A 22,463-nucleotide genomic window follows, 5' to 3' on the forward strand; every position below is an offset into this window, starting at 1 on the left:
TTTAACAGAGGCAGGGACTGCTGCATCCAGGAGTGAAGTGGTTTTATACCTACCCTCCTGGATCCAGGGTCCCTGCCTAACATGCACAATCCTCCCCCACTCCCCCAACGCGATCGGAGCCCTCCCCATGAGGCCCCCGATCACCTTCCAAGGCCGACACCCACCCCCCCCCCCAGACAATGTTGATGAAGCCGGCCACCATCTTCCGAAGCCCCGATCCCCTCTCTCCCCTGACCACTCCCCAGCCCCCACTCCTGAAACCGAACCCCTGCCAGCGTTTACTCCCGATCCCCGCCAATGCTATCCACTTCCCGATCCCGGCTGATGTTTTCATCCCCTCTCGATCCCCGACTCCGGACAATCTCTTCCCCTGTGTCCCCCCACCAGCCAATCCTCTTCCACCCCACTTTCTGATCCTCTCCCAAGCACCCCCACCCCACCCTGATCCTGGTCTATTGCGGAACCCACTCCCGTGATCCCTGCCCCGGACTGGTCACTCGCTTCTGAGGCCTACCCGCAGCCAGCCAGCCAGCCTGTCAATCTGGCTGGCTGCAGGCAGGAATCCGAGGCCTTGCATTCATATCAGGCCCTGCCATTAAAATCGGCAGGGTCTGTGGAAAACCCGGCCTCCCGCCCGCCTCTGAGGACCCCCACCCGCAACCCGCCTAATTATGGCCTAACTGAACTTCCTGAAAGTGCAATTGTAAAGGGAGGAGCTTGAGATGATCACTATCACTAGGGAGGTAGTGCTGGACAGACTAATGGGACTGAAGGTAGACAAGTCCCCTGGTCCTGATGAAATGCATCCCAGGGTATTAAAAAAGATGGCGGAAGTTATAGCAGATGCATTTGTTATAATCTACCAAAATTCTCTGGACTCTGGGGAGGTACCAGCGGATTGGAGAGCAGCTAATGTAACGTTTCTGTTTAAAAAAGGGGGCAGGCAAAAGGCAGGTAACTTTCGGCCGGTTAGTTTAACATCTGTAGTGGGGAAAATGCTTGAAACTATCATTAAGGAAGAAATAGCGGGACATTTGGATAGGAATAGTGCAATCAAGCAGACGCAGCATGGATTCATGAAGGGGAAATCATGTTTAACTAATTTACTGGAATTCTTTGAGGATATAACGAGCATGGTGGATAGAGGTGTACCGATTGATGTGGTGTATTTAGATTTCCAAAAGGCATTCGATAAGGTGCCACACAAAAGGTTACTGCAGAAAATAAAGGTACGTGGAGTCAGAGGAAATGTATTAGCATGGATAGAGAATTGGCTGGCGAACAGAAAGCAGAGAGTCGGGATAAATGGGTCCTTTTCCGGTTGGAAATCAGTGGTTAGTGGTGTGCCACAGGGATCAGTACTGGGACCACAACTGTTTACAATATACATAGATGACCTAGAAGAGGGGACAGAGTGTAGTGCAACAAAATTTGCAGATGACACTAAGATTAGTGGGAAAGCGGGTTTTGTAGAGGACTCAGAGAGGCTGCAAGGAGATTTGGATAGGTTAAGCGAATGGGCTAAGGTTTGGCAGATGGAATACAATGTCGGAAAGTGTGAGGTCATCCACCTTGGGAAAAAAAAACAGTAAAAGGGAATATTATTTGAATGGGGAGAAATTACAACATGCTGTGGTGCAGAGGGACCTGGGGGTCCTTGTGCATGAATCCCAAAAGGTTAGTTTGCAGGTGCAGCAGGTAATCAGGAAGGCAAATGGAATGTTGGCCTTCATTGCGAAAGGGATGGAGTACAAAAGCAGGGAGGTCTTGCTGCAACTGTATAAGGTATTGGTAAGGCCGCACCTGGAGTACTGCGTGCAGTTTTGGTCACCTTACTTAAGGAAGGATATACTAGCTTTGGAAGGGGTACAGAGACGATTCACTAGGCTGATTCGAGAAATGAGGGGGTTACCTTATGATGATAGATTGAGTAGACTGGGTCTTTACTCGTTAGAGTTCAGAAGGATGAGGGGTGATCTTATAGAAACATTTAAAATCATGAAAGGGATAGACAAGATAGAGGCAGAGAGGTTGTTTCCATTGGTGGGGGAGACTAGAACTAGGGGGCACAGCCTCAAAATACGGAGGAGCCAATTTAAAACCGAGTTGAGAAAGAATTTCTTCTCCCAGAGGGTTGTGAATCTGTGGAATTCTTTGCCCAAGGAAGCAGTTGAGGCTGGTTCATTGAATGTTTTCAAGTCAAAGATAGATAGATTTTTAAGCAATAAGGGAATTAAGGGTTACGGGGAGAGGGTGGGTAAGTGGAGCTGAGTCCACGACCAGATCAGCCATGATCTTATTGAATGGCGGAGCAGGCTCGAGGGGCTAGATGGCCTACTCCTGTTCCTAATTCTTATGTTCTTATAAAGACTGAAATTAAACTGACATGGACCATCTGTAAACCTATGTATATAACAAAAGCTGAATGAAAAGAGCACGAAAAGAAAATAAGTTGACAGTCCAAAATGGGGAAATGGGAAAATGTATAGTCAAGCTCACAGGATTCTAGAAATCAAAGCATGCAGGGCAAAACAAAGCAGGAGCTAATCTATGTACATCTCTGTATATTAATAAAGTAAAATCAAAGAATTAATTTCACAATTAATAATATTTAAAAATCAAGTGAACTATAAATTAAAATCAAATTTAATGAATCGATAATACATCAAAATCATATATTTATTATTAAACAATCTATAATAGATTAAAAACTTTAGGGAAAATGTCAATTGTGACTGATATAATATTGCAAAAACATGACAATAGTTGAAATCGGCAGCTTCGAATGCCTTGCTGGCACCCAGTAGTGGGGAGGCACACTGGGGATTGTCAAATAGAGTCAGTAGCCCAAAGTGAGAGAATTCATAGGAACATTAAAACATTCAAAATTCTGGAGCTTCAAATTAATTGCTCACAGGAAATAGTGAGGAGGCACAGCAGGGGCCAGAGGCCCCTTAATTCTGTGGTATCAGAATGCAGATTTTGCACAGTCTAGCTGGGGTTTGGGGACTTCGCAAGGTCAGTATTAAACATTTTTAAAATCCTGTTTAAAAACCATGCTAAACTGGAGGTTTACATTTAAAAATATTGTGCAATTAAAAGTAGGTTCTATGCCAAAATTCCTCAGGGATCCTGCTGTAACTCTGGTAGGAAACCAGTGGAAACCCTCAAAAGACACAGCATAACCTCTTTGCCTTAAAAGGGGCATTGTAATGTATGCATCTGTGAGTATGCTCACAGGTTAGGAGAACTTATGAGTTGTGAATGGCTTAGCCAGTCACGTGATGCTCACAAGACTCAATAAAACCCCAGCCAGTTGGGTTCAGGAGATCACAATGAGGCAGGTGGTTGAGCGCCTGATGGTTGAACTGGTAATGTGTAGTGTGATTGCTATTAAGGACTAGTTGGTTTATTAGCAATGTGTTGCTATGAATTCTTAAGCAAAGAACCCATGAAGCAAATACATTACAAGCATAACCGCTGCGCCTGCTGCTTCTCAGGCAAATAACAAGGAGGCAGATCCAGAAGCAGGGTCTCACTGTACCAAGAGTCCCAGCTCCTTTGGCTCAATCAAGGCCCAGTACATCAATGGAGGCCAATAGATACAGCGACGGAAGGTGGATGTAGGTCTCATCAGTGAGGTACAAATACTTTTGTAGGTCGAAGCCAGGCAAGTCACACTGACAATGTAATTAATTTAATATTTTACTAGTTCTCATTCCGTATTTAGAATGTGTGGGCGGATTAAAAAAAAATCTTAAATGATTGCTTTCATTTATTTTGCTTTAATAGGAATGTCCATTTCAAAAAAATGGGCTTGTGCTAGATGCTTTAACACTCTCCATTGATGGTATTAATGCCTCTCCTCGCTTTCTGGAAAGGAGTGGCTTCCATTTGGAAACTTCACTAAGAATATAGGGCTAGAATTTCCCCAAAGCCCACCAGCACCCAACTGCCACGCAAAAACCACTAAGGCTGGGAAGATTATTGCCGACGAAAACTTCCTGAAAATTTTTTTAAAATCCGCTCAGCAAAAAATATGGGCCTTGCACCCTAAATCTGGGTGGAAAAGTGCAATTTCGGCTAGATTGGGCGGTGCCGAAAGCAAATGGGCGAAAAATTTTAAAAATCTATAAAAATTTACGCCGAGGCTGCAGGTTGGGCCTAACACGAGAAGAAGAAAAATAATTTTTTAAAAAACCTAACTTAAAAAAAAAAATCAAAAAAACATTTCCAACACACTTTTAAATTAAATCACCTCAACAGATTTTGAAAATAAAAAGTAAAAAACCAATCACTTTACCCATTTCTTGCAGACCTACTTACCTACTGCCTAGCTCTGCTGATCCTCGTGGGAGTTGTTTTAAATTTGTTTTTTTATACTTACCTACAGGTCCCCCGCTCAGCCAAAAATCAAGCCAGGGCGATCTGTGGAGGGTGCACCCGGCGGTCCGCTTCCTAGTAGTACCTCGAAACTGCCGGCGTGCCTCAGCTGGGGAATTTTTCGCCGACCTGGTTCTCGCCCAAAATGGCCAACACCACCGAGAAACCGGGCGGTGAACCAGTGCAAATTCTAGCCCATAATTTAAAATATAATCATGTCACTCTAAATCCTTGATTTACTAGAACAAAAAGTGACATATCATAGTTTTGGGAACTGACCTGGATGGATATCCTCAGACATATACACAAAAATAGGAGACATATAAATGATCTAAAGTAATCAAACTGCTCCCGTCATCTTACCTGCAATGTTCTGGTTCTTGTGCAATTTCCAATTTCCTCTCCTTTCCCTGCCTCTATATTTGCCTAAAACCTGTCACAACTCTAACTTTTGTCAGTTCTGATGATGGGTCATCGACATGACCTGAAATGTTAATTCGGTTTCTCTCTCCATAGATGCTGCCTGACCTGCTGAGTAGTTCTCGAATTTTCTGTTTGTATTTCAGATTTCCAGCATCAGCAGTATTTTGTTTTTGTTCCAATAAAACTGTTGGTTCATAAGACCTCAAATCATAATGCAGAAACACACAAGGATCTTAGCTTCAGTGAATACAACCAAGTTGACTATGGATTTTCTAAAACTACTGAAAATACATTTCCAGAGATAACTCAATGTGCATTAGGCAGTGTTAAAAAAGATTAGCTTCCTGCAATTCAGGCAGCAAGTGCACACTGTCACAGTGGGATTGATTGTACCCTATTCAGTGGAACTATAACAGCACCGCAGAATGGTCAATGCAGGCATTTTATGGAACATGTAAACAGGTCAATCATTCTGCTGAGCATTGGGAATAGTTTCTAGACAAGCAGTAAAGAATGGAAACTGAATTATTGCTTTCTGACAATTGCAACTCATTTCAAATTATATTGGATTTTCTTTCGATACTTTCACATCAATGGGCTTTTGAAGCAGTTTCAAACCATTAACTATTGGTAAAATAGGCAATATGTTACAATGAGGATTTCAACATAAATGTTTAACACTATCTCCAATGACACACCCTGATGGCTGTGTTGGTTAATTAATCTTTATTCTGTGCTATGACTAACCTAAGCCTCATTTCCACATGTAATCCTTGAATAAGCCCTCAAAGTGAATAAATTATGAAATCTGAAGCATGGTCATTAAAAATATACAAGTGTGACTGATAGGATAATAGACTATAAAGAAAACCGATGAGTGGACATTTTAAGACAACATTTTCTTCATGATTTCAACAGTTAATTATTAGAAGTTGACTCAACTTCAAATCTAGGCTTTAGAATTAAATTCTGAACTGTTTAATCTTCAACAGCGGGTCTGTGACCTTCAAACCGTATCATTTTTATACCTCAGGCTGCATTCTTTCAATCCGATAACACTATTATTAATAATTTAATTGCTCCCTTATATCCACTTTTAGTGTTCAGTAGTTCTGAAATGTGAATATTAATTAAACCTAATTTAAGCTAGATACTCTCTGAACTCAGAATAAAAGCAATTCATTGGCATGAAAATTCAGGTTTTGTTTTCAAAGAATGCAATATCTTTTGGGATATACAGGAATCCAATTATTAGGAAAGGAACCAAGGGTAGTATTTACACTCAAATCAAATTTAAAAATGAACACATTATATTGCTGAAATGAAAACTGCATGTACAAAATAATTCCAAATATATTGGGACAAAGGTGTAGATTATACTGCTTTATTGTAACTATGACTTTGACTGAAAATTATATTCAACTAGCATTTTACTATTCAAAGCTGTAAAATTCATCAATGATTGCTGGCAGGATTGTCAGTTCTAATGATGAGAATGCCATTCATTACAGCATTTAAGAAATTATTTAATTCCTTTAAGAACGCTCTGCAGTACTAAATCAACTTCATGCTTGATTTCTGCAGCAAAAGGCCCAAGAGATTGTCTCAGAAAAGGCCAGAGTTTTTATGTATTGCAAGAACATGACACTTCATTATGAAAAAAGCAATTAAAGCACATTTTTTCCGCAGGTCTCTTTCCACAAGAGACAATTTTACTTGCCAGACTGCTAAGAAAGGCAGATCTCAGTAACACTGACATTATGCTGCACCATAAATAAAATTAACTAAGTTCAATATATCAGCCTTTGATTACAGAATCTCCATAACAAAATAAAATTTAAAAATGAAACCAAGGCAAAAAAAAAATGGATACTGTTGTTCTGAGATTCTATTATGCGCCTGGGTATTCGAAGATTGATAGCATGGACCTTTTGCAAAGGGCCCATTTAAAAATCCTGGAAGATTTTTAAATGCTGATTTTTATTATGTTTGCAAGCAAATATATTAAATACATCTGATCAACTCAAATTAATTCTGGTTAATAATGAGTACAATTTACAAAGAAAACAAACTTGGTAATATCAAGAATGGAGTGAATCAGAATTTCACTTTTCATAGTTAATAACAGCTGAAAATTGACTCAATAAACTGCTCCCAGACTATAATGTGCAGCATAATTAGAACATAGTTATGCAATATCATACTCTTATTAAATCCTACTTAACATGTAGACATCCAGTAAAACTATTGGACTACTGAAGTTAATTCATGTGAAAAATAACATTAGACATAATCCATGGATAAATCCCTTCGTGAATCATGCAAAACATAGAATGTGTAAATATATTGCTGACTAAAGTTTTTTTCTTTCATAATTCTTGTTAACAACCTGTGATATAGAAAAGATTCCCACCACTTACCAGTGTAGATGCTGTATGTACTACCAGACCCAACACAGAAAGCAAGTAAGGTCAGACATGGACAGTTGGCAGCTTATGGCTGGAACACACAAACCATAAATTCTTGGGTGTGATTCTTTGTCTCTACTGAGTTAACTGATCTTAGCCGTGACAGCAATACGCATGTTAGAATCAGCCTCATGTTCCTGAGGCAAGGAGAAATGAGGCACATAGCTTTTCATAACCGTTTTCCAGTTGCGTGGGCATTCGCTGGACAGTAGTTGCCAGTGAAAGTGTTTTTGTGGCGGATGTGGTGGAGTTGTCCAAGCAAAACTTGATAGATTGCAAGTTCCGGGTTTTCGCGCGTGCGTACGCATGCGGAAACCCGGAACCTGCGGGGCCATTCTGATGGCTTCTGACCGTGTATGCTAAGCGTTTGCTGTCGGAAGCACCATAAAATCCGGGCCATTATTTTCAATTTCAGTTGTATCCTGCACTGTCGACTTTTGGCCATTGCTTTGGTGTATTAGTAACAAAACAAAAAAATCCTTTAAAAGGTTTTGGACAAAACAAGTACACCCAAGAAATACAGCTAGAGAGATAAAATAAATAATGCAGTGAAAGTTCACTTTGAATTTAGTCTCCCTTAAAAGTTGTGCATACACATTTTCTGTTTCAATAAGCAAGATTTCAGCTAGAAATCTTACTTGCCAAAGCAGAAAATCTTTACTTATGTGATCTTTGCAATTATACATAGTAGTGCCATTTCAAATGGATATACATGGGTCAGTGAAACTTACTGTGCCCTCTATTTGACTTTTAACTGGTTTCATTCTGGTACTAGTTTTTTTTGTTATACTGTTTGTCCAGAGCAATTATGGAGCCACGGTAACAAACTAAGTAATTTACTAAAATGTTACCGATCATATTGAACCAGTCTGGTTAAAATCAATATATTTCAGCTCTTCTGGATACATCACTAATCAATGTTTGTGCAATTACTTTAAGTGGAATTGGAAAAATACTCGATGAGAAGTTAAAACACCTCAAAAAAATTGTATCTGATAAGTGACATCCTAGTATATTTCAGAATAATTTTTTGTTGATTGACAATAAATACAAGAAATTTCTGAATGGAAGTTGTATAACAAGGTTCTGTAGTTTTTCAAAATGCTGTTATTAACTGCAAAGTAAGTGCAAAACATACCAACTTTTACAAATTAATTTACTGTAACCTTTAAAAATATATTTTCTTCAGGACACTTCACATCCATGTTGCACGTACTGACTGCTGATAATGGATGAGCAACAGTAGCTGTTTTTTTTAATTGAAATTCCTAGCTGAAGAGCTGACGTCAAAATAAAAGGCACCTCCCAGCAGTGGTGCAACCACTGTCAAAATGATTCTAAGCACACCGAATCTTGGCTGGCAGTTCAGTGAATGGAGCAGTGGGGCAGCAGGACATAAAGGTATAAACAGGACAAAAACAAGCACAAAAAACCTGTGAATTAAAGTCGGACGCGAGAAACATTTCAAAGAACATAATTATTTGAGGACAGCCGAATTTGAGAAGGACACTCCATAAATCCCTCGCAGCTGACAGAGTCGAAGGCCTTTGTGAGGTCTAAGAAAGCCATGTGCAGAGGTTGATGTTGCTCCTTACATTTTTCTTGGATTTGTCGCACGGTGAAGATCATGTCCGTTGTGCCCCTTAGTGGGCAGAATCTGCATTGTGATTCTGGGTGGAGCTCTTCAGTCACTGGGAGGAGACGATTGAGGAGGATTCTTGCGATGATTTTCCCTGCGGCAGACAGCAGGGAAACTCCTCTGTAATTACCACAGTTGGACTTGTTCCTTTTCTTGAAGATGGTCACGATTACGGCATCTCTGAGATCCCCTGGCATGCTCTCCTCCTTTCAGATCAGAAATTCATCACCATCCTCCGCCTGCTTCACGATGACATGCAAGCCGTGATTCTTACCAACGGATCCACCACAGAACCAATACAAATGCAGACTGGGGTCAAGCAAGGCTGTGTCATCGCACCAATGCTCTTCTCAATCTTCCTCGCTGCAATGCTTCATCTCACCCTTAACAAGCTCCTCACTGGAGTGGAGTTAATCTACAGGACAAGCGGGAAATTGTTCAACCTCCGCGCCTCCAGTCCAGATCAAAGGTTGCTCCAACCTCTGTCATTGAATTACAATATGCAGACGACGCTTGCATTTGTGCACACTTGGGAGTCCGAACTGCAAACCATCGTTGACACCTTCACTGAAACGTATGAGAGTCTGGGCCTCATATTAAACATCAGTAAGACAAAGGTCCTCTACCAACCTGCCCCCCGCCCCCCACACAGTACTGCTCCCCAGTTGTCAAGATCCACGATGAGACCTCAGACAATGTGGACCACTTCCCATACCTTGGGAGCTGATTATCAGCAAGAGCAGACATCTATGACGAAGTCCAACACTGTCTTCAGTGTGCCAGTGCAGCCATCGGCCACCTGAAGAAAAGAGTGTTTAAAGACCAGGATCTTAAACCTGGCACCAAGCTCATAGGCTACAGAGCAGTCATGATACCTGCCCTCTTTTATGTTTCAGAGACATGGGGCCTGAATTTGGTGGACTTACTGCCGCTGCCGCCGATAAGTCTCCCTGTTTTTTGGGCACTCTCCCCTCCAAGCGAGTTTGGTGACATCTGGCAGGGAGCGAAGACTGCAACGCCGACAAAAGTCCTCCCGCCTGCTCCATCCCGAGATTGGTCCGGGAGGTCCTCCGCTCCAGCAGCAATAAAGACCACCATGTGGAGGCACGTCTTACCTGAACGGTAAGGAGGAAGACCTGCAAGAAAAGGTTAGTGCACTTGTTTTCTTCATTTCTTTTGCAGCAATTTTGTTGAATAGGGTCCTCTGAAGGATTTGTAATAGTTTCTTTCACTTGTTCAAAACATTGTTTTTTCCCTATCCTTGGCGTTACTTTGCCGAGAATTGCATTTGACGCCCAGAATCCAACCTACCTCCTGCTGCCGCCCAGAATCGATGTGTAAGTCCCATTTTTTCCGCTTTTTCCCCATTTTTCCACCAAACTTCCACCCAAAGTACCTTCAGATCTTAGTGGTCCTTTTGACAGTACATGGGCAGAACTTAGGTTTACCAAACTCGGACTATGTACAGTCGGCACCTCAAAGCACTGGAGAAGTATCACCAATGCTGCCTCCGCAACATCCTACAAATTCATTGGCAGGATAGGCGCACCCACTCAGCGTTCTCTCTCAGGCCAACATCCCCAGCATCGAGGCATTAACCAGCTCTGGTGGGCGGGCCACATTGTCCGCATGCCCGATGCTAGACTTCTGAAACAAGCACTCTATTCCAAGCTACGTCACGGCAGATGAGCCCCAGAAGGGCAGAGAAAACGCTTCAAGGACACCTTCAAAAAATGCAACATCTCCACTGACTCTTGGGAATCCTTGGCCCAAGACTGCTCAAAGTGAGGGAGGAGCATCCGAGAAGGCACCGAACACTTCGAGTCTCTTCGCTGGGAGCACGTGGAAGCCAAGCACAAAAAGTGGAAGGAGCATACGACAAATCAAGCACCCCATCCACCCGTCCCTCCAACCACCATCTGCCCCACCTGTGACAGAGACTGTAAATCCCGCATTGGTCTCATCGGTCACCTTATGTGTGGAAGCAAGTCATCCTCGACTCCGAGGGAGTGCCTAAGATGAAGAATTAAATGCTGAAAATGTGTACACTATTGCACTGTGGGGTAAAAAATTATACAACACAATTAATACTTAATGGATGAAAAACATGCTAATTTTCAAAAATCTCAATATTAACCAAAACTAAAATACTGCAGCCAGCACAATTAATAATGGATGTCAGAGAGTATTTCTTTACACGGATGGTGATTAACAGATTGTCAGGAAAAATGGTTGAGGCCAGGACACTGGACTCATGTAAGAAACAACTAGATTTTGTAATAGGAAGATGGTACTGTTCATATTCAGTGAGACAAATAGACCAAATGGTCTTCTCCACCCAAACTTGCAAAGTCATGGATAAGCCAGAATGTCCTCCAGCTTAACCAAATGGCAAAACCAAAGCAATCCATTTTGGTTCCCAACAATGTTACACTTTAGCCCCCGGCTTCAATCCCTTTCCCAGCTGTTCACTCAATTTGAAGTCAGTGATGTGCTACCTTGGTGGGGTTTGACCGAGTTGAGCTTCAAATCTCACATCGAGTCCATCACAAAGACTGCGAACTTCACTTACTTGACTTGGCTCATTGCAGCCAAACTCTCATCCATGTCTTTGTCACCTCCAGGCTAAATTTCATTGATGCTTTCCTCTGTAGTCTCCCAAGGTCCTCTCTATACAAACTGCAACTTAACCAGAACCGCATCACCCACATACTATTCTGCACGAAGACCTGTTCATCTAGAACTCCTGTCCTCGTCAAGCTATATTGGCTCCCTGTGTCACGTCACAATGATTTCAAAACAGTCATCTTTGTTTAAAAATGTCTCTCCTCTGTCCTTGTCCCAACTTACTTCTACAACTTCCTCCAGCATTAAGTTTCAGTTTGCACCCTCCAATTTTCAGATTTTCATCTTTAATAACCACCCTCCCATCTCTAACATTAGTAGTGGAGCCTGTACCCCAGCACTTTGGAATCTGTTTTTCAAACTTTCTGACTTGGCATATTTTTCTCCAATTTCAAACACCAGAAAATATATTTTTTCAAATGTGCCTTCAGTTAAGTCCCTTAACCTTATTCCCAAATTCCTGCTCAGGGCTAATTCTGCCTTTCTAAAATGAAGCAAGATATTTAAGCTGTATTAACAGTGCTATTCAAGTGCAAGCAGTTGTCATTAGTACTGACAATTTAAACAAGTCAATATTTGACTAATATGAACAGAATTAATATTGAATTTAAGTCTAACTATAGAATTTATATCCTTAAATAATTTCAATGTTGAGTCAAAATGGCAATTCTTCACAGAGGAAAGCAGGTGATGCCACCCAAACAAATGAATACTTTTTTTTTTGAATCGAACAACCTGCAGCCTTGGATAAAACCAAGGAGTGAAACAGAGCCTTATGTTTGATGGCATTGTGTATCAAACTTTCCACTGTTGACAGTGTAACAAGCTATCTCGCTAAAAATGTACACATGCTAAAAGATTCTGCACAGAATGAGTAAATGTGTCAGGTACAACTTCTAAGACATGTTCTTAGTTGAATAGACTCTGAAGATGATTTACACAAATGTTTTTATTTGTTTTAATTCATATTCACTTTATTAGGTATTCTGTCAGACAGTATTCAGAAACTTTTGAAAGGTGTTCAATGGAAGTTAAAACGTTTTCAAAATATAAAAAAAAGCTTTATTAAGGGAAGATTTCAGATATTAGAAAGAGGGTTTTAGAGAGTTTAAATTGTTTAGATCAAATTGGAAGTGTACGCCAGCAATTATTCCAATAGCATAAGTTTCCAGGTATAGAAGAAATGATAGTACTACAGACAAAATAACAGTAATTACTCTTCCAAAGTAATTAACTGGCTGAGAAGCAATTTGGGAAGGGCTTAGGATACAAAAGGCACTACATAAATGCAAGTTCTTTCTTTCTTTAACAGTGCAAGCATGGATAGCTAAAGGACAGGACGCCAAGGTTACAAACAATCTGGCTCAGCAGGAAACAGTGGCCAAGGAAGGGGAGATGGAATTCGTGGCAAGACTACAGAGTTTGTCGCAGTGGCCAAATACAACGGCTTGAGTCTTCTCAATGCTTAGCTAAAGGAAATTGTTTTGAACTGGATGTCAGACAACAACAACTTGTATATATATAGCACCTTTAATGTTGTACAATGTCCCAAGGCGCTAACAGGAGTGTTACAAAGCAATATTTGACACTAAATCACATAAGGAGAAATTAGGGCAGATGACCAAAAGCTTGGTTTTAAGGAGCATTTTAACGGAGGAAAGAGAGGTAGCGAGGCAGAGAGGTTTGGGGAGGGAAGCCCAGAGCTTAGGACATCGGCAGCTGAAGGCACGACCACCAATGGTTGAATGATTAAAATCAAGGATGCTCAAGAGGCCAGAATTAGAGGAGTGCAGATATCTCGGGAGATGGGGGGGGGGGGGTGGGAATTGTAGGGCTAGAGGAAACTACAGAGATAGGGAGGGGCGAGGCCATGGAAGGATTTGAAAACAAGGATAAGAATTTTTAAATCGAGACATTGCTTAACCGGGAGGCAATGTAGGTCAACAAGCACAGGGGGATGGGTGAACGGGATTTGGTACGTGTTCAGACACGGGCAGCCGAGTTTTGGATGACCTCAAATTTATGTAGGGTATAACATGGGAGGGCAGCCAGGAGTGCGTTGGAATAGTCAAGTCTAGAGGTAACAAAGGCATGGATGAGGGTTTCAGCAGCAGATGAGCTGAGGCAGGGGCAGAGACCGGCGATGTTACGGAGGTGGAAATAGGCAGTCTTAGTTATGGTGCGGATATGTGGTCAAATGCGGACAGTCTAACAATATAGAATGGTAGAGAGGAGCTTAAATGAGAACATTAGAGGTCTGCAGAATTGATTGATACCAAAATCAGCCTGCTACTCAGAGAAAGCTGTTGCATACGTTATGTCAACATCACCCAAACTGCAGAAATAAAACTGGAAAGATACCCATGCCACTCCGCAATATAGACTGAACTTAACCGTGTCAAGTTGGTACAGCATTTTTGTACATCGAATGCTACTTCATTAAATTGCCCTGCCCTCATTTGCACTATGTCCCAAAGTCCCATCATTCTTATCCTTTTAACCGTTTAAACAAATGAATTCAAGAATCTAGTCACGACTTTCATATCCTTTTATGACTTCACCGCATCCTACCTTGGGTACCTCCATACATTCCCACCTTTGCTCCTCTGAGATCAGGATGCTTCTTACATAGAAACATAGAAAATAGGTGCAGGAGTAGGCCATTCGGCCCTTCGAGCCTGCACCGCCATTCAATGAGTTCATGGCTAAACATGCAACTTCAGTACCCCATTCCTGCTTTCTCGCCATACCCCTTGATTCTTGTGCCTTGTTCTATCTGTTCCTTCAGCCACTACACCCCTGTCATTTATTTCACCTCCTTTTACTTGTTTTCAAAAGCATTCACAAATCCTTCCCCATGACTGTTCCTTTACCCGCCCGCAATCTTTTTCATTTCCCTCCTGCTCAGAATCCATTGTTTTCCATCTCTTTGTAAAGTACTTTGTTATGTCTTTAATTAAATGTGGAGCACTATAAAAATGTAAGTTGCCATTTTAAAATGGCATTATAATCTCAGGTGATCTATTTAATTCACCTGGAATTAATTTATCAAAATATCAACCATATATAATCGTAGAATACAGCACAGAAGGAAGCCATTCAGCACATCATGCATGTGCTGGCTCTTGGGTAGAGCTACCCCACTCTTTCCCCATAGCCCTGCAATATTTTTCCCTTCAAGTATTTATGCAATTCTCTTCTGAAAGTTATTATTGAATCTGTTTCCACCACCCTTTTATATCGGTGCATTCCAGATCACAACTCACTGTGTACATTTTTTTTCCTCAAGTCGCCTCTGGTTCATTTGCTAATCACCTTAAATCTATGTCCTCCGGTTATCGACCCTTCTGCCACTGAAACCAGTTTCTCCTTATTTACTCTGACAACTATTCATGTAGTTCAAATCTCCTCTTAACCTTTTCTGTTCTAAGGAGAACAACCCAGCTTCTCCCGTCTCTCTACATAACTGAAGTCCCTCATCCCTGGTACAGTGCGACGTCCAAAATCCGGAGTTCCAGAATCCGAAATGTTCCGTAATCCGGACACCGGGCTGATCCATGGCGGGGTCATCTGGAAACCGGAAAATGTTCCGAAATCCGGATTCCCCAGCCTCGGCCCGACCTCTGGCCGCCCGACCTCGCCTTGGCTCGACCTCCAGCCACCCGATCTCTGGCCTCCCCCCACCTCCGCCTCGGTGCAAACCTGGTCCGACCTCCTCCCAATCAGGCCTCGCCCCGAACGCCCCCCCCCCCCCCCCCCGACCTTGCTTCGGCCTGACCTCTCCCCACCTCTAGCCGCCCGACCTCCCCCGGCCTCAGCCCGACCTCGCCCTGATCCCCCTCCCGGCCTTGACCCGACCGACACTCCGACCAACCAACCCGCCCCCCCCCCCCCGGCCTTGGCTCGACCCCCCCCGACCCCGGCCCGACTGACCCCCAGGAACTCCGGCTGCCCAACCGGCACCCCTGACCTTCGTCGGCCTGACCAACCTCCTCCAACCAACCCCCAGAAATCCAGCGGTCCGACCGGCTCCCCACCCAACCTTCGGCGATCCGACCGACCCCCCCCCCACCTACCTTCCTCGGCACAGGCAAAGACGTTCTGAAATCCGGAAATAACCAGACTTCGGAATGACCTTGTTCCCGAGGTTCCTGAATTTCGGACGTCACACCTGTACTATTTTAGTAAATCTCTTCTGCACTCTAAGGCCTTGACATTCTTCTGAAAATTTAGTGCCCAGAATTGAACACAATAATCCAGTTGAGGCCTAACCAATATTTTAAAAAGGTTTAGCATACGTTCCTTGCTTTTGTGCTCTTTGCCTCTATTAATAAAGCCAAGGATTCTATGCGCTTTTTTAACAGCCTTCTCAATTTGTCGTGCCACCTTCAATAATGTGTGTACATACACCCCATACATCTCTGTTTCTGCACCTCCTTTAGATTTGTACCATTTCGTTTATATTGCCTTTCCTCATTGTTCCTACCAAATTATATCACTTCACACTTCTCTATGTTAAATTTCATCTGCCGTGTGTATGCACATTTCACTAGTCTGTCTATATCTTCCTGAAGCCTGTTACTATCTTCCTTATCATTTGCTACATTTACGAGTTTCATATCATCTACAAACTTTGAATTATGTTCTGTATACCCAAGTCCAGGCCATTAATATATATCAAAAAGAGCAGTGGTCCTAATACTGACCCCCAGGGAACACCACTGTATGCTTCCCTCCAGTCTGAAAAACAACAGTTCATCACTACTCTCTGTTTTCTGTCCCTAAGCCAATTTCATAGCCACACTGATACAAAAGCAAATTCTCTGCTTTCTCACCACAGATGCTGCCTGACCTGCTGAGATTTCCAGCATTTTCTGTTTTTATTCCACACTGCCACTGTCTTTTTAATCTCATGGACTTCAATTTTTCTAACAGTTCTATCATGACTTCAATGTAAAAGAAGTAATTACTTCAATGGAGAAGAAAATCGGACACATGTAAAACGGGCTGTGGATTGGCTGTCAGCCTGTTTTGCACTACTGGCATTGACCAATTTCACCCCACAGTGTTTATTTACCATTAGACTTTGTCGCCTTGAAGGAACACAGCTCTATAGTTACCAGCACAATACAAGTGTTATACATGGTATAATGTTGCTGGCCTTCTAGAACACTGCACTCTATGTATTACCACAAACAGAACCGCAGGAGATTTGTAAGCATATATAAAATAGCAAGGAGTCCGAGGACCAATCAATCTCATAAGGTAGAAACATGGGGCCCGAGTTTCCCCCCAGCTGTAAAAACGTCGCACCTTCTAGACTGAAAAGGGCGCCGAAAAATTACGATCCAATTCTCCCCACTCCTCAGGACGTCTTCGGCCTTGGCGTGACGCAACACATCCAGTGGCGTGCTAGAATGTGCGTGTATGTGCAATAGCTCCTCGCAGCCCGAATCTCTGCGATGCGCTGCAGGCTGTGTGGGAGGGACCTGAAGCACGCCGTCCCTAGCCCTGGCCGAATAGGCTCCCTCATCAGCGGCCCGCTGCGTTCCCTAAGGTAGGACTTCTATTTTTTATTTGTTATTTATTGATTGATTGATTTCTTATTACTTTGGTCTTGGTGCTTTAGATGCAGGGTTCCTTCTATTTTTTATTTGTTAATTAATTGCTTATTACTTTTTGTGCTTTGTTTAGTGCTTTGTAAGTCTTGCTGCTAGGTGCAGGTCCTCTCAGCTTCCTTGTTTTTTTATTTGCTACTGAATGCTTATTTTTGTGCTTTGTTTAGTGCTTGGTGCTTTAAATGTATTTATGCTTCTTCAATGTTGTTGTTAAGATGTTTAGTGCTTTCCAAGGTCCTCTCACTTCCCTCCCCCACCCCGGCCTTATCACTGGCTCCCTGCGCTGATTTCTTAGCTCACCACAAGGTTTTCCTGTGCGGACACAAGTGGCCACATACTAAGTTAGTTTGGAGTAACTTTTAGCTGTCAAAACTTGCTTAAATGGCCAAAACAGGCATACGTGGCTGATAACGCCCCCTTTTGAAAAAAAAACAAAACTAACAAAAAACCTAACTAACTAAGAAATTAAATGGGCAGAATTGCGATTTTTAAGATACTCCAAAAAAATCTAGTTGCTCCAAAAAAAATGGAGCAACTCCTGGGGAAACTTGGACCCTGCCAGCTATGCCTGTTTTGGCCATTTAAGCCAGTTTGGACAGCTAATAGTTGCTCCAAACTAACTTCGGCCAGTGTATGTGGCCACTTGTGGCCGCACAGAAGACCCTTGCGGACAGTTAAGAAATCAGCACAGGTAGCCAGAGATTGGGGGGGGGGGGGGGGGGGGGGGGAAGCGAGCCCGGGAAGTCAGCGGCCGGGAGGCCACTCGGTCGGGGATAGAGGCCGGGGAACCCACCGGCAGGAGAATGCACCGGCAGGCAGGAGAACTCCGAACACACCAGCAAGCCCTTCGGCCAGGGCTAGGGATGGGAGAACGCACCGACTCTCTGAGGAAGGATACCGACTCCTCTCTGAGGGACTGCACTGCACTTCTCCGAGGGACTTCACTGCACTGCACTTCGCCGAGGGAGGGACTTCACGGCACTTCTCCAGGACTGGACTTCTCCGAGGGACCTCCGGGAGGGGGCAGGAGTTACTGCGCATGCGCAAAATCTCCAGTGCGCATGAGTTATGCTGCCGGCGCGGTTTTCCACGCAGAGCCCTAGCTCCGCCCCCAATGGACAAACCATGCCGCACCAAGCCATGGGAGAGGCCACAGAGCGGGGAGAATACGGCGATATATTTTTGGCGCTATTTTGAGAGAAGAAAGTCAGCGCACCTCAGGTAAGCGTGCCAAAAAAAACGGAGGGCCAAATTTGGGCCCATAGTGAGTATCTTCAAAAGCAGTTCAAATTTGTATTAAAAAAGTACACTGATGTAAATATAAAATAATACTATGCAAGAACATAAATTATATATAAGCCAGGTGATGAAACCCTTTTCATCAACAGCGGTATATACAGGTGCAGCGTCCAAAATCCGGAGTTTCGGAATCAGGGACGATTCGTGGCAGGGTTGTCCGGAATTCGTAAAATGTTCCGGAATCCGGACCGGGCGACCCTGCCCAACCTCGGGGCTTCGTTGCTGCCCGACCTCAGTGCCTCGCCTGGCCGCCCTTACCTCGGGGCCTCCTTGCCGGCGCCGGCCCGCGCGAACTCCTCTTCGGTGGGGCCCCGCCCGACGACAATATCCTTGGTGGGGCCCGCTGGCCTGACAACCTCCTTGGCGGGGCCCCGCCCAAACACCACCTTTGCGGGGACAGCCTGTCCGACTGCCTTCTCAGCGGGGCCCCGCACGACAGCCTCCTGTGCAGGGCCCCGCCGGACACAAACACCTCCTCGACGGGTCCCGGACAGCCCGAATAGCTCCTCGGCAGATACCCCCCGCCCCCTTTCTGACATTGAGAAATCCGGAAATACCCGAACCTGGGCTTGGGTGTTTCCGGATTCGTGACGTCAGAAAGACGTTCCAAAATCCGGAAAGACCGTGGAATTAGTGATGGGGAACATGGAGATGGCAGAAATTCTGAACAAATATTTTGTATCAATCTTTATGGTAGAGGACACTAAAAATATCCCAACAGTGGATAGTCAAGGGGCTATAGGGAGGAACGTAACACAATTACTAAGGAGGTGGTACTCAGTAAGATAATGGGACTAGAGGCAGATAAATCCCCTGGACATGATGGCTTGGATCCTAGGGTCTTAAGAGAAGTAGCGGCAGGGATAGTGGATGCATTGGTTGTAATTTACCAAAATTCCCTGGATTCTGGGGAGGTCCCAGCAGATTGGAAAATTGCAAATGTAACGCCCCTATTTAAAAAAGGAGGCAGACAAAAAGCAGGAAACTATAGATTAGTTAGCCTAACATCTGTGATTGGGAAAATGTTGGAGTCCATTATTAAAGAAGCAGTAGCAGGACATTTGGAAAAGCATAATTCAGTCAGGCAGAGTCAGCATGGATTTATGAAGGGGAAGTCATGTTTAACAAATTTGCTGGAATTCTTTGAGGATGTAACCAACAGGGTGGATAAAGGGGAATCTGTGGATGTGGTGTACTTGGACTTCCAGAAGACATTTGACAAGGTGCCACATAAAAGGTTACTGCACAAGATAAAAGTTCACAGGGTTGGGAGTAATATATTAGCATGGATGAGGATTGGCTAACTAAAGAAAACAGAGAGTGGTCGGGATAAATGGTTCATTCTCGGGTTGGCAATCAGTAACTAGTGGGGTGCTGCAGGGATCAGTGCTAGGACCCCAACTATTTACAATCTATATTAACGACTTGGACAAAGGGACCGAGTGTAACGTAGCCATGTTTGCTGACGATACAAAGATGGGAGAAAAAGCAATGTGTGAGGAGGACACAAAAAACCTGCAAAAGGACATAGACATGCTAAGTGAGTGGGCAAAAATTTGGCAGATGGAGTATGATATTGGAAAGTGTGAGGTTATGCACTACGGCAGGGAAAAAAAAAATTGCTGAGCAAGTTATTATTTAAATGGAGAAAGATAGCAAAGTGCTGCAGTACAGCGGGACCTGGGGATACTTGTGCATGAAACGGAGAAGGATAGCATGCAGGTACAGCAAGTGATCAGGAAAGCCAATGGAATCTTAGCCTTTGTTGCAAAGGGGATGGCGTATAAAAGCAGGGAAGTCTTGCTACAGTTATACAGGGTATTGGTAAGGCCACACCTGGAATACTGCATATAGTTTTGGTTCCATATTTAAGAATAGATATACTTGATTTGGAGGCAGTTCAGAGAAGGTTCACTCCGTTGATTCCAGAGATGAGGGGGTTGACTTATGAGGAAAGGTTGAGTAGGTTGGGCCTCTACTCATTGGAATTCAGAAGAATGAGAGGTGATCTTATCAAAACGTATAAGATTATGAGGGGGCTTGACAAGGTGGATGCAAAGAGAATGTTTCCACTGATAGGGGAGACTAGAACTAGGGGGCATAATCTTAGAATAAGGGGCCACCCATTTAAAACTGAGATGAGGAGGAATTTCTCCTCTCAAAGATTTGTAAATCTGTGGAATTCGCTGCCTCAGAGCGCTGTGGAAGCTGGGTCATTGAATAAATTTAAGACAGAGACAGACATTTTCTTAACCGATAAGGGGTTATGGGGAGCGGGCAGGGAAGTGGACACGAGTCCATGATCCGATCAGCCATGATCATATTAAATGGCAGAGCAGGCTCGAGGGGCCATATGGCCTATTCCTGCTCTATTTCTTGTGTTCTTATGACTGGAAAGCAGAAATAATCCATGTCTTTTTAACAAGACATTTATCACAGTAAAAGCAGTCACATACCCTTGATATAAGTTACCGATTTGCTTTTTTTATAACCATGTATTTTTCACCTTTATTTCATTAACAAAGCTAAAACACTATCAGCTCACGTGCTAAGCTAGCAAATAATCACTGTACCTAATTCACATCTGTTATTACTCAAGTCATCAGAATAAATTACTCAAGATAAAAGAGATCATAGACCCATAAACCAGACATACCACCAGATCTTGGCCCACATTCAACTTAAGATCTTACCTTACACTGTAGTGTTTAACTATTTTCCTTACACAATGGAACACGCGATGCACAAGTCCAAATCACTACTGTTACAAACTACTGTTTTCACTGGCAACATTTAATGCACAAGTCTAAATTTTGACCAACATTAATGGTGTCTTTCCCTCTGTGTCAATGATTAGAAGCTTTAAACATCTAGACTAACTTAGAAGTATTAAAAATAAAGTTCTCCAACATTCACCTGATATGTGTCCCAAAGCCGGATGGTGCATCGGAGAGGCAGCTCCCGCATCAGCAAGTTATTCATCCAGCGGAATGCAAACTGCAGGTACTCTACCTCATATTTCCTGAAGTGAATGTGTACTTGCTCTGTGGGGAAAAAATTGTTTTCAGCAATTAGTCCATGAGACACACCTTCAGAAAAAAACGATTTACCCATGACTCATTTGGTAAAGGCAGCATGCAGCTGGGTCAGAGAGAGCATCAGGTCCCAGGTTCAATTGCATATCTATACCAAGTTGATTGATTTTAATCAAAATGGCAGTAGAAGTACTACAATTGCCTTCCATGGTGGCGATGGAATGAAAAATTTGCTCAGATTTACGATCTTGATTTCTATCCAGTAATGCCTGCTGAATATGTGGATATTTTGAGAGTACATGATCTGTGCAGTTGTTTTGCTTCCCATCATTGAATATCCTGTCAATATTCTGCATCAAAACTCACACATAAGGGGTAAGATTTTCGCCGACTTTGCGACCGTGTTTTCGCTGCGATTTGACCGTCCGCGGCAAAAATCTGGTTGGTGGGATTTTCGGGCACCTTTTTGCGGCGGCGCTTCCACGTACACCGGAGAGAGGTGCGCCGACATGAAATGACGTGCAACGCCACGGATTGTGTTACCGTCGTACTTTTGGTGCTTTTCACCACGCCCAGAATACCGACAGTGTCAAACCTGTCGGTGCAGCCCTGCCAGTAGTGGTAAGTATGAAGACCTGCAAAAAAGCTAAGTACATGTTTTTATTTTTTTAATTCTTTTTTCAGTGATTAAGTAGGTAAGAGTTTTGAGAATGTTTTTTTGCAATTTTTTTTGTTTTTCCCACTCTCAAGGCCCTTCTCGCAGCGTTACCGGGCACGGACTACAGTTGCCGAAACTCGCGGTTTACACCGCGAATCCTCGTGCAACTCTGTCTTTACCGACGTAAAGGCCGAAAGTTAGGCCTAAAAACGGTTGCACAGCGAAAATGGTCATTTTGGTGTAAAACTACCCTTTTCGCCGAAAAATGAAAATCCAGCCCAAACACTTGGGCAATGTACCCGAGTGCACTTGTGT

At 43.3% G+C, this 22,463-nt stretch overlaps 1 protein-coding gene across 3 annotated transcripts in view; it reads right to left on the reverse strand.

Annotated features, from left to right (window-relative positions):
- The window catches only part of LOC139227872 (TBC1 domain family member 22B-like), a 498,740-nt gene that overhangs the window by 94,083 nt on the left and 382,194 nt on the right, over positions 1–22,463 (reverse strand). For all 3 annotated transcript variants that reach the window (XM_070858968.1, XM_070858967.1, XM_070858966.1), the window contains one exon: positions 21,372–21,499. In XM_070858968.1, the coding sequence (XP_070715069.1) occupies positions 21,372–21,499 (128 nt within the window). The remainder of the gene's footprint in view (positions 1–21,371; positions 21,500–22,463) is intronic.

Source organism: Pristiophorus japonicus, chromosome 17 (genome assembly GCF_044704955.1).
Source record: "Pristiophorus japonicus isolate sPriJap1 chromosome 17, sPriJap1.hap1, whole genome shotgun sequence".
In the NCBI taxonomy this organism is placed as follows: Eukaryota; Metazoa; Chordata; class Chondrichthyes; family Pristiophoridae; genus Pristiophorus; species Pristiophorus japonicus.